Source organism: Rosa rugosa, chromosome 1, assembly GCF_958449725.1.
Source record: "Rosa rugosa chromosome 1, drRosRugo1.1, whole genome shotgun sequence".
Classification (NCBI taxonomy): Eukaryota; Viridiplantae; Streptophyta; class Magnoliopsida; order Rosales; family Rosaceae; genus Rosa; species Rosa rugosa.
The window spans coordinates 53,765,024-53,777,939 of NC_084820.1; the positions used below are offsets into that span (position 1 = coordinate 53,765,024).

The 12,916-nt window shown below is 37.1% G+C and overlaps 1 protein-coding gene across 1 annotated transcript; it reads left to right on the forward strand.

The window, feature by feature from the left end:
- Positions 1-1,007: 1,007 nt before the first annotated feature.
- Positions 1,008-2,729, forward strand: LOC133741207 (protein BIG GRAIN 1-like A). The gene has a single exon (XM_062169147.1). It carries the CDS (start codon positions 1,429-1,431, stop codon positions 2,605-2,607), a length of 1,179 nt encoding a protein of 392 aa, XP_062025131.1. The 5' UTR covers positions 1,008-1,428; the 3' UTR covers positions 2,608-2,729.
- The last annotated feature ends 10,187 nt before the right edge of the window (positions 2,730-12,916 follow it).

The window sequence follows — 12,916 nt, forward strand, 5'->3', positions numbered from 1 at the left end:
TCGGGACCAACGTCTCCGGGAGCTTCCAGAACGAGGGTTTGTTGGCCGATACTAGCGCGAGTAGCAGCGACTGGGATGGTGGGCTCGAGGTCGACGAAGATTGCGCCTGAGATGTGCTTGCCGGCGCCGGTCTCGGAGAAGAAGGTCTTGTCGATCGGCATCTAGCCGTCCGGCTAGAGAGAGAGAGAGAGAGAGAGAGAGAGAGGGGGGGGGGGCAATACTAAATTATACATAACGAATAATATAAAATGTTTCCATTTTTACAATGAGAATCTATTAAATTATACATAACGTCAATCGGGCATGCAAGTCACTTGATACAACACTCACATAAGACTTTCTTGTTATAACACTTTATTAGTCTAATTTTTTTTTTTGACTATGTAATAGTTTATAATAACTTGTCTTTTCTTCTAAGATATATAGGCTACGAACTTGTCTTTTCTTCTAAGATATATAGGCTACGAGCAAAATCCACTAATAACACAGATGATGATACTAATCGAAAAAGAGTTGATGATGTGTGAGATAAGTTAATTGCTGAATTTGCTGGATACCTGTGGATCAAGATTAGGGAATTAATGATAAGAAGGGTTGATGTGACTGGCCAAGGAACTTTCAACACTTAGGTTACTATACTGATTTTGGTAAGTAACAATGTAGAGAAAAAGTAGCTCACAGTAACCACCTTACTATGCGATGTGAATCGAATAGTCTTAAATATTTTTGACAAAGTGCTCTATGAAGATGTTAAGTGTAGATCTTAACGAATTCTTTCTGTACATGTATAGTTACCGGTACATTTTTTTTTCCTTCCGTTTTATAATGAATTTCCAGCTCCAAGTTGCATTATTATTGTTTCCTCATAAAATAAAATAAAAATCTGGTACCAAAAATTGTAAAATAAAATCGTGACACGTCATTATTTTGTAGCTGGAGCCCGTTCCAGCTTGGAAATTGCATGCACGCGCTAACTCCCATCCCTTATAAGAGCGTGTGAAAAAAGAGACTCACACATTCTCTCTCAATCATCCCGCTTTGCTCTGTCTTCCTCTCTGCTTAAGCAGGCGTGGTCTCTGGTTTTCATTACACAGGCTCACTCACTCACTCTCTCTCTCTCTCTCTCTCTCTCTTTCTTTTAAGGCATCAAAGAACCCATCCAAACCCCCATGCCTGCTTTGTTTCTTTCTTCTTTTAACCTCTCACAGCTACTACTAGACACAGTGATGAGCTCAAAGCAGAGAGTGTTTCATTATTGAGTATCAACCTCCTCTGTCGTCTCTGACGTCTCTGTTTCACTTCTCTTTAGTCTTTACCATCTCTAGCAGACAAAACCGAGCGAGCTTCATAATTGAACATCATTGTTAAACCCAACACTCTGTTTCCCATTCCTGTACTTTGCTCTGCTTTCAGTTTCTATAAATAGATATGGAGAGGTGGGATCACAAATCACAACGAGAAGCTCGACACAGTAAACACCGTAGAGAAAACCCTTCTTTCTCTTCGTCTCTGCTGGACTCTATTTACCGCTCAATCGACGAAGGCGAACAGATTGGAACTCGGAGAGAAGGAGAGCTCATATTTTACAAGGAATCCATGAGGAAGAAACAGAGCGGTACTGTTTCTTCTAATGGCGTCAAAGCAGAGGAGGAGATCATGAGTCTCCGGCGAGCCTGCTTGATAGAGAAATGGATGGAGAAGAAAGCTGCGGTGGCTGACAAAGTCGTGGTTCGAAGAAATTCAATGGCGGATTTCGACAGGAGGTTCTTGAATTCGAGCTCCAGCTCTTCGGATTCGAGTTGCGGAGGTGGGTTTTCTTCGTCGGAGTCAGACTCCATGTACGGGTCGAGATCGAGGTCCTCATCTTCATGCTACAGCATGCCGAGGCCCAAACCCATCCGGACCAGCCTCTCATCGACCCGACCTGAAACCCATCAGAAGCCGAAGCAAGAAAACGGGTTCGTGAAGACGAAATCCAAGGCGTTGAAGATTTACGGCGACTTGAAGAAAGTGAAGCAGCCAATCTCACCGGGTGGAAAACTCGCCAGTTTTCTCAATTCCATTTTCAACAGCGGAAACGGAAAGAAGCACAAGATTAACATCGACGACTTGGGTTCCGACAGGAACTCGAAATCGACAAACGGGTCGAACTGTTCTTCTGCTTCTTCGTTTTCAAGGTCCTGTTTGCGCAAAACTTCTGTTTCTAGAGGTGAACTCAGCAATGGCGGTGGTGACAGTGCGAAAAGGTCAGTGAGGTTTTATCCGGTGAGTGTGATCGTGGACGAGGATTGCCGGCCGTGCGGGCACAAAACTCTTGAAGAGATGAAGAGGAGTTCTGCACTTGACTGTTTTGTTATGGATGAAGATGATCATCGTCGCCAAGTTGAGGAAGTAGCCAGAAGCTACTTGATGAAGAACTACCAGAAGAAGACTCATGATGAGGAAATGGATGAGGATGAGGACGATGATGCAGCGAGCTATGCGAGTTCTGATCTGTTCGAGTTGGACACTGTTGGAGTTGAAGAAAGGTACCGTGAAGAATTACCGGTGTATGAAACTACGTATCTCGACAGAAATCGAGCCATTGCTAATGGTTTGATTTTGTAATTTCAGAAGAAAAAAAACAGAGGGAAGTCGGTGAAAATTTTATTAGCTTTTTGAAGTAAATGTGCTTTGGGGGTTTACATCAGAAAATTAATAATATTAGTTTCTCTTTCTTGTAGTGCTAATTATTCTCTATTCTTGATCTTTAACTTTCTCTTGCTTCATTCATTTCTTTGAGTAACTAAGAAGATTAACCAGTTATTTTTAGAGCAACTCCAACAACTTCCCTATATTTTGATTTTACTCTATTTTAGGGAAAAATGAGTCTCTTTTGCTTCAACAGATTCCCTATAACTATCCCCATTTTAGGGATAGTGAGGAAAGAGAAAACCAAATTCCCTAAATTTACAGCAATCTCTAAAATCTCCATGACGATTTTAGAGATTGTTGTAAAATAGAGAATCTGTTGGAGTTGGAGAAGAAAAAGATATTAAAGCTTTGACTTTTGCTTCTCTATAATACAAAAATCCTATAACTGTTGGAGTTGCTCTTAATAATTAACAATATTTGCCTAATTTATACTCGAGTTTCATATTTGAATAATCTCTCTCTTGATCAATAACAAGATTAATAACAAATTTTAATTTCATGAAAAATCAACTGTTTACAGTTGTTCAGGGTGAATGATTGGAGTTTATAGAATGCAGAGTATAGTGAAATAGTGGCAAAATATGGAAGATCTATTCACACACAAAACAGGAAAAGATAAAGAGAAGAAGATGAGGTACTTGAAAAGAAATCAATAGAAAATAAAAGCAAGGGCAGATTTTCTTCATACTCTCATCACAATATGAATGTGGGACCTTTGCCTTGCTTGAAGATGACACTGAAAATCCTAATGCAGTATAATCATATATATATATGCAAAGATCGTTAACAGTCAAAAAGCTAGATCTTTCAAACCCTTTATGTATCCTTATACATTTGTTTATGGAAATTAAACTTAAATTTTGGTGAAAATTGTGATTAAAGTTACCGACCGGAGTGTGATTTTGATTGGCGGACTGGGATTTAGAGGCGGTAAAATGAGGTGATCAATGATGAGCTTAGGGGAAAGCTAAAGCAGGAGATGTATGCATGGTCTCCAAAGCTGTGGACAAAAGGATCTGATCTTTGATTCGAATAGAGATGTCAAATTTGGTTGGTTGCTAAGCTAATGAGGGTTCAGATGGCTCAAAAAGCATTTCACAGATATTATTCAAGTATCTTCACTTCATATAAAGGCGTGTTGCGCGCTCGTAAGCTTCATTTTCAAACTAACATACGTATAGCTAATTCAATCTCATTCTTCGTACATATCTATTTGGTGGTATTCTTTCAGCTTTTGCTTTTCCACTCCTTTCTCTACAGTACAAGTGCAATCCTTCTCCTCCTGCATCCACTCGATACTATTCAATAAAGGATGCGTCAATCGTCTAGGTTTTTCTTTTTTCTTTTACCTTTTTTTTTTTTTTTTTGAGGAATTAGCTCTGCCAAAAAACATCAGTTATGTTAGCAACAATTTGGTTCTTTGAACTGTGTCGACAAAATCAGTATATTTTGTAAGAATTGAATAATGATGATCTACTAATTTTTTTTTTGACTTATATATGCTGGAACAACTTTGGCCTTTAAAATTCAGGCTTACTATGTACATTTTTCTCATGCGTCCTTGAGTTATACAAGAGAAAATATGTACATATATATGCATATACACTACTACATTGAGTTATACAAGAGAAATTATATACATATATGCATATATACTACTAGAGTATATATAGCAAAGAGAAGTTTTATATACACATCCCCAATTACTTAATGCACACCTCCTATATTTTTTTGTCATCAAACTTCCATCTATACCCCTCCTCATTAATAAATAAATATAAAAAAACAAAGAGTCCACACAAATAAATAAGAATTAAATGCTTTATATATCAAAATATTAATTAAATAATTTCTTATAGGTTAAATGTTCTCCTCATCTTCATAATACAATCGACGTCTCTTCAAGATCATACGTGAATGTCAATGACAGATATAATAATTGTAGTCAACATGCAGAATTAGCAAGTAACCAAATTGGTTGGATGTCTCAAAAAAAAAAAAAAACCAAATTAGTTGAAACATATTGAAAGAAGTTATAAAAACATCAAATATACCTTAGATACATGAATACATCATGATCAATCACTTTATTTGCAAACAACCACCATGGCTCATTCTTTAGCGACTTTAATATTGACCATGACTATATCGATCACGAAGATATTAACATATATTGAATATTTTAAAATCTTAGAGACATCAAGTTTTTCAAAGGTAAGAAAGTTAAGTTATTCAATTTTCTAGTGATATATCAACCTAATTTATGTGAGAAAGATGGGTAATTAGTAATTGCCATATTGATATGTGCCAAAATTAATTCCACAATAAAACAAAAAAGAATGCATTAAAGAAAAATTTATGATACATAGTTGACCTATTTTTTATAAAGTTTTTCTCATTTATTTATTTAATGAGGAGGCGCATAGATTGAAGTTTGATGAAAACATGAGACAAAAAAATATCAGGGATGTGCATTAAGTAATTGAGGGGGTGTATTTAAAATTTCTCTATAGCAAAAGGAAAAATCTAAATTCTTTACTATCACTTTAAAATTGAAAGCATACTAATTACGCATTCAAGCATTTATTATATGTGATGAAGAATATATAATAGGGAAACATAATACTAAAACTCCGCACATTAGAGGGTAGAAAAATATCTTTTGAAATACGTACAATTGATGAGGCAACATTAGAGAAATTCTTAGATAAGGGCTTCCCTACCATGTGGCTTTAGGGCAAGCCAATCAAAAACTTTGTACATTCCAAAATTATCCTTCATTTAATGAAGCAATATACCCAAAACACCCCCTCTGTAAGATCCTAATTGACTTTGTGGTAGGGAAGCCCTACCTAAGAATCTCTCGGCAACATTAATATTTTCTAACCAGCAAACCTACGGTTACCTAGCTAGTGTCTTTTTTTTTTTTTTTTTAGGCAAACCTAGCTAATTTATATAGTTAATCAAAGAGACTAGCTTATATGCTCCGTACTTCAGTACCTCCCAAACATGTATAGTTATAAGAGATTAATTAATCGAATGAAATTATGGCCCGATCGCTTTTAAAACAAGCTTGCAGTATATGTCATGAGAAACACAAGTATATACATAGGGCTTCGAAATGTTCTTCGTTTCGTTGCATGTGCCGGTTTTATACAAGTTTGTAATTGGCTTGGTCTCCATGATTGGCGCTTAGAATTGCGGCAAGTGCCTCAAATCAAAATGCAAAATGTCAAAAAGACAGAAGCTGCTTTAACAGTTGTTTTGTGGTTTAGAAACGTTCTTAGACTTGAGAAAAAGGAGAAGTCTGGAAAGTTACAGCCGCTGACAAGGGCTGACGTGGCGCGAGGGGAGGCACACAATTCCTCAAAGTAGGGGTAATTGGTAATTTCGAAATCGACGGTCGTTAGGGATTAAAATCGTGGCCGTTAAGGTAAAAAATGTCTCATAAGACGACAATATAGCATTTGAGAAACCACCAGCCCACCACGTCCCTCCATTCATTTTCTATCAAATGAAGCCCCTGTTGATCAACACAGCAGGGAGAGTGAAGGAAAGTGGTCGATCAAATATGTATCGACAAGGTGTTCGTGAAGATCAGTTTGAACGATGGTGTAGTCGAAGATCAAGAAGGCGATGAGGAAACTTTCAAATCTCACAAAATTATGCTGGAATAGCGATTTTGCGGAAATCTGACGAATTATCTCATCCCAATTTCAAGTTTTATTAGATGTGAGATTACTAGGTAGAAGTGATCCTTGGTAGTCAAACCCAGAAACGAGGTTTGTATGAGTGGAGTGTGTGCAAGTATAAATGGTTACGAAATTTATCCCATTTACTCATAGATAACAGGTTGTAAAGAAATCTGTCACCTACCTTTGGGTGTTGGATTTGCTCACACAATCATCAATTTTGCTGAAATGGAATTTGGGTATAACAAAACTTGGATATATATAAGCCTGCAGAACAGCTCTGCAACGACCTTAATTGCTTGATTAATTCTGAGAACCCATAGGTAGGTGATTTCTATACCAGAATTATGAGGACAAATTGATCGTGGGTGTAAATCATTCTCGCCCTTTGCTAATTTATATGAATCAAATCAATCTGATACCTTGGAATCAATTTAGAACAACAAATGAATTAACTCAATCTCATCTCCATCTTCTTTCTACTAGTTTGTTCCAATTATAGTGAAAATGATGGATCAAATATGAGATGTGTAAGATATAATCACATCCAAATTGAATTGTATGACGTCGGAGATTGAAATGACATGAGATATTGTTTCTTTGGTTTTGGATCCTCTGCAATTTTATCAGGGATGGGTTGGATTTATATCTCTTCTTTAACCTCCGGCCATCTAAATCAAAACCAAACCCAAACTAGTTATGCAGACGAATGATGTTATAGAAATGACCTAATACAAGGAGAAGAAAGAGAAGCCAAAGAAGAAGAAAAGTTGAGAGAAGAGAACTAGAGAAGGGGAAGAAAGGAGAAGCTGATCTGGGAACCAAAAACGCTGGATTTGGTATAGAAAAGAACGAAGACAAAAAGTGAATCACATGAGCAGAACACTAGAACAGTAGAACATGAGGCAATATGAGGAATTAAAAGATAAGGAGAGGATCAGTGTCCCCCTCGATCTGTGAATGCCTACAAACCCATCGATTTTTTTACTGCAACGCCCGTAATTTTTAGCTCATAACGTCCGTCAGTGGGCAATTACCGATTACCCCAACTTATACCAAATATGTGGATATGCTTGCACCACCTATTCCCTTGTCAGTGGCTGTAACCTACAGCCTGCGCATTCCAGCCTCCTCCTGAGAAAAATATCTCCTGCTACTTCATGACTCGGAACATAAGGAGGTTTGAGAAAAAAGTTCAGAGAGCAAGGGACACAACTTTATAGGGAGGCACAATCTTATTTGAAATTCAATATCCAAATTCACATGGGAAAACTTTTGGAAGACGTGAGAATTTTGGGTGCTGAGAATTTTTGGAAAGACATAAACAACAATTAAGATATTAACCTTTTATGTTTCTAAAGTTGTCTAAGAAACAAGTCCATCTAAGAGACTCGAGAGGACCACTAAATCATAACAGTTTGATCTGCTAATTAAACTATCATAAGCTAGATTATTCTTCAATAAAATGAGTTTAAGGACATGATTTAAAAGCTGGCTAGCTTAGCTTGGACTATAGGAAAAGAAAAGGCTACCCTATGGCCAAAAGTGTTATAGGCTCAATTGGCTACATTGAAAATATTACTTATTATTGGGAATGTGATCGATCACTTAGTTGGTTTTGTTAGCTAGGTTTTGTGTGTCATATCAGTTGATTAGTATAGATGTATAAATGTGGACGAACAACAATGATGCCTTTAGAAATGATGGTGGGTGATGAGACCACCTAATAAACCATCCATGCATCCGTTGACCAAGGTTGTATATGATGAACATGAACCCTAATTATCATTGATTTACTCCCTTACCTAACTTACTTTTTTTTTTTTTTTTTCTTTCTTTCTTTCAGGAAGCGGTGTAAGAGCTAACTCAACGCTCTTACCCAAATTTATTACAAATCAAGTAAAAAAAAGTTACATAGCAAGGGAGGCTAGACCAAACCTTGCCAAGAGAGAAAACAAAATTGCAAAGTACAGAAGATAAAAAAAATCATTGAGAAGCAGGGGACTAGGCCAAGATCGCTTCCAAAACAAACATAATACTAAAAGACAAAAGAAAGAGACACTTCTTATTATCTTTTCTGTTTTTTCCATCCATAAAAATAGGGCAACCCTTCCACTATAAAAAATGATAATTCGGAAAACCCAAATAATCAGCTTGTAGAAACCTGTGGAGCTCACTAGGAGGATTATCATACCAAGTAAACGTTGCATTTGAGATTCCCATATTTGCCATCTAATTTACACCAACGACTAGTTTCTCCTTTTCTACCCATTCAATTCGATCATGTTCAAAGAGAACATTTTGTGGTGGATAGTTTTCTTGATTTCGATCGAGCTGAAAGTTCAGAGACAATTTGTATTCATTGTTTGACGTACTATTGAAGATGATGTTATTATTCAATTTTGATAACTTTGGAATCAGTTGAGTAGTTTGTTTTTATAATTTTTTTTAAATTTCTTCTATTCAATAAAAATATATATTCATCTTAGAAATCGTAGAAAGAGAAACATGTAAGAAATATTAACGACAAAAAAGATAAAACTGACTAATTTGAACGACAATAAAACTCTAATTTTGTGAAAACTTAATTAGTAACTCGCAGGAGAGAACCCTAGTAAACCCTAAACCCTAAACCCTCAACCCACCCTCTACAGCTTGGTGCTCAACCGGTTGTCTTATCTCGGTGCTCAATCTTTATTGTATTTAGATCGTTCAAGTTTCATTTTAGTCACATTTCATGCTTAGTGATGTATTTATGTGTAAATCGTTTGATTATGTCCATCTTTAACTTCAGGATTGAGTAATTAATGTTCTTTGTTATTTTCTTAACTATCACTCCATAATATCTTCAAATATCTTATAAGAACGTACTATGAAGGGAAAGACGATCTCGAATGCAACTCCACCAGCCAATCACTCGGTTAGTTCTCAATTGTGCATTTATGGATCTACATACTAAATCAACTATTATTGTCGTTTTTCCAACTAAACACTAAAACTGTACCATACAATGGAATTTGACTATTATTGGCAGCACCCATGACCCATCGATCCTCTAATAAAAACGACTTGTTGCCATCATGAAGCGCTAGGCTAGGGCTACGCAGGCACATGCAACCTACCAACCATGCACAAGTCACTGCCATCCATGCATAATTGACAATACAAATTAATATTAATGACCAAGACTGAGATCGGTAAGTTCATATGTGGCTCTTACAGATTCTGGGTTTACGGTTCGAAGGAAAAACCACAAACGACTTGATCACTGGCTTGTGGGCATGTCGATGTTCAAGGGTGCACGATGGGTCACGTAAATTGGACTAATCTGTGCTGTATGAAACAGTGTGTCCCAAGAGATCATATATATCACTATATAAGTGATTTGTTATAATGCTTCGACATTACAGGCTCTAATTTGGATGGTACTATCCTTTCAGAGGGGAAACAAACAAATGGATAGCTCATAGAACTTGTTGGTGGTCTACAAGTTTGTTAGTTTCTGAATGAATATTTCTAATTGTATAATCTCACTTACGATCATTTCTGTCCATTACATTTCTTAGGCTTTGTGGCCTGCAAGAAAATAATTGAGTGGTGCTTATGTAATGCAGAAAATATGTAGTGAAACCCTATCACACACCTTAATGATCAAATTAAGAACTCTAATGGATGTGCATAAGATGGTGCTGGTGGATAATTAAGTTGAGCATAGGATATACAAAATCATCTTTGTTAATTAAATTGTTTCCAAAGGTTATTGCTTCTTCTTAGCAGAGGGGCATTCCCTCACGCATATATAGTTCTATCTTCTCATCCACCGCATCTTTCTCCGTTTATCATAAAATTTATCTCATTCGATCTCCACTCCTCTTACAATTGACAAGCAAAAGGTAAGTGCACGTACTTTTTTTTTTTTTTGATATTACGATTGTCTTAGTTTAAGCTTTTAATTAAAATGATTCAAGAGTTCATTTGATAGATTGTATTGCATGCCCAAACACAATTTATGTCGTAGGTTGAGTGATGCTGATTGAGATTCGGAGTAGACTGTGCCGAATGGAAGGGCCGTGGTTCAATGAATAAAAGTTACTCTAGGGATAACAGGTTAATCTTTCCCGAGAGCTAGCTCATGTCAACGGGCGGTGGTGAGTGGCATGGGGAATAAAATTAGAAGTTCAAAAACAAAAATTCAAGAGCATGGCCTATATGCTTTGAATTTCTCTATGGTTGATCCATGCAAAAGTACAAGTAAGGATAGTAAATTCCCAAATAATAGATATTGTACTTGTAGAGATGCTCAATACTTCAATTGAGCTTTCGACACTGATTGTGATCTTTATACCGTATTGTTCAACATGTGATAAACACTTTACATTTTGAAGATAAAAATTTAATCAAAAGTAAATAAAGAGTAGAAGATACATTTAACACTCATATCATCTCCCGTGTCGAGCATGCATTCATTAAAATTATTCGTAACACTTAAAATGCGTTCAACACTCATATCATGACATACTGTTATCATTAAAGGAGCATAAAATATAAATAAAAAGGAAGATAATTAGCCCAAAAGAAAAAGCAACAGGAAAAAAGGCAGAAACGAATGTGAGCTCAGTAGGGTTGGACACTCCCACAACAACACTGGAACCCAAGCGTGCTGCAGATACACACCAGGCCACAAAACTGGATTTTGGATTTTGGATTTTGGATTGAGGATTTGGCAGCAAGTCACTTTATTTAGTTAAAGGCTTTCTTTTGCCACCGCACGTGACGGGAAGGGCCACCGTGGCCCAGCAGCTGTCGCGCATTCACACGTGTGCGCAAGGTGTCACAGATCCCAATAAATATCCGCTGTCGCCACCGCCAACTCATCACCTGCCCCTCTACGGCCTAGCAACGACATCACCACCACTCGTGCTCTGACACCTGCGGCAGCTTTGGCGGGTGAGAGTACGAAACTGACCTCGGAAATTGTATGGAGGCGCGGTCTTTCGATGGGTAGTTTTGGGAGGAGGGGGTGACAAGGCAGCTTTAGGAAAAGAAAAGTGGTGGTGGTAATGGTGGTTTGTGTCTATGTGTCATTGTGTGTGTGTAAAAAAGAGAAAGTGGTGGAGAATTTTTAGGTGATCCCAAGGAGATTGCTCGTAGTGATGGAATTGCACAGAGGGGGACTCAGAGGAGTTGTCCGTTGCACCTTTTGCTTTTCTCCTTCCTTTTTCTCGAGGAAGGGATCAGAGAGATTAAGAGAAGAGTTTGAACACAGACCCTGCGAGCGAGTTTAATGATCATTACCGAGTGATTTCGAATCTATAGCGGAGCTTATACTAATCAATTACAAGTTATGAGGTAAGAAAATAAATAATGAAAATACGACTTCACATTAAAAGTTAAATCAACAAAATAATTATATTATAGATTGTAATTCTGATTTTGATTAGACGTTTTTTAATATTTGAATTATTTTATACGATATTATTAAGAAAATATGTAGATGCCATACTAACGTATTCCGAAAGAATAATTGGTCCCGTGGATCAAAATTGGTATCCTAAACATTGATTTGTCACTCATGACTGTGGTGTGCTAACTGCTAACTAGCAAACACCTCTCTCACTCTCTCTCTCTCTCTCTCTCTGAGGAAGGAAAATCTTCATTTTCATGCAATTAACAAAACTTGTCCTAATTGTAATGCTGATGTTAGCCTTTAATCATGTAATTAATGATCATGACAAAGTTTGTAGTTCTGAAAACCAAATAAGGAACAATTACAATGAAAGTGATAGGCTAATGACAAATATTGCTTTGTTCAGATGGGCTCTAATTTTCAGTAAAAACTAAAAGACTAGTGAACCACTGCAAGTGGTCTAGTGGTTCTTGTCTAGTTGGGTGTGCTCCCCAATCTAGGTTCGAACCCCGAAGCTGTCAAAGTAGCTAGGCACTGTGCTGCAATGCACAGTTGGAGCATTTCACATGCGCCGAAATGGTTTATCTTAGGCCTAAGAAGCCTTTGGGTTCCCCTTAACAAAGTAAAAAATGAAAAGACAAAAAGACTAGTGTGGATGAATTAAAGGCTCAAATTAAGCAACAATACTCCCGAAGTTGGTTGTTTTGTTCTGAGAAAAAGCTAGCCATCCTCCCACCAAGAAAAACTAGGGCCATGCATGCACCCAGAATTAGCAAAGTTGACACGAGAAAATCATGTGTGGTGGCTAATGAAGTATATATGAAACTGCCAATGTGCCCACCCCACTATAGACACCATTTTCTTGGTCATCCTGCATGCACAGATCACATATATACTTTGTGAAGTCATTTTCAGTTCCCATATTAGTGTATAAAGCATAGTAGGTGCTCTGAATATTCAGAGCAATAAACCCGGGGAACTTATTTCTATCCCATTGCCCTTCTTTTTGCTGTTAAATTGATTGAACTTCCAATCAATTTATTTTTTACGTACAGAATATTCGTTTTACTACTGATCATGTGTGTAGGAAAGGAGAGAATTAGGAATCTGGACACCTCAAGCA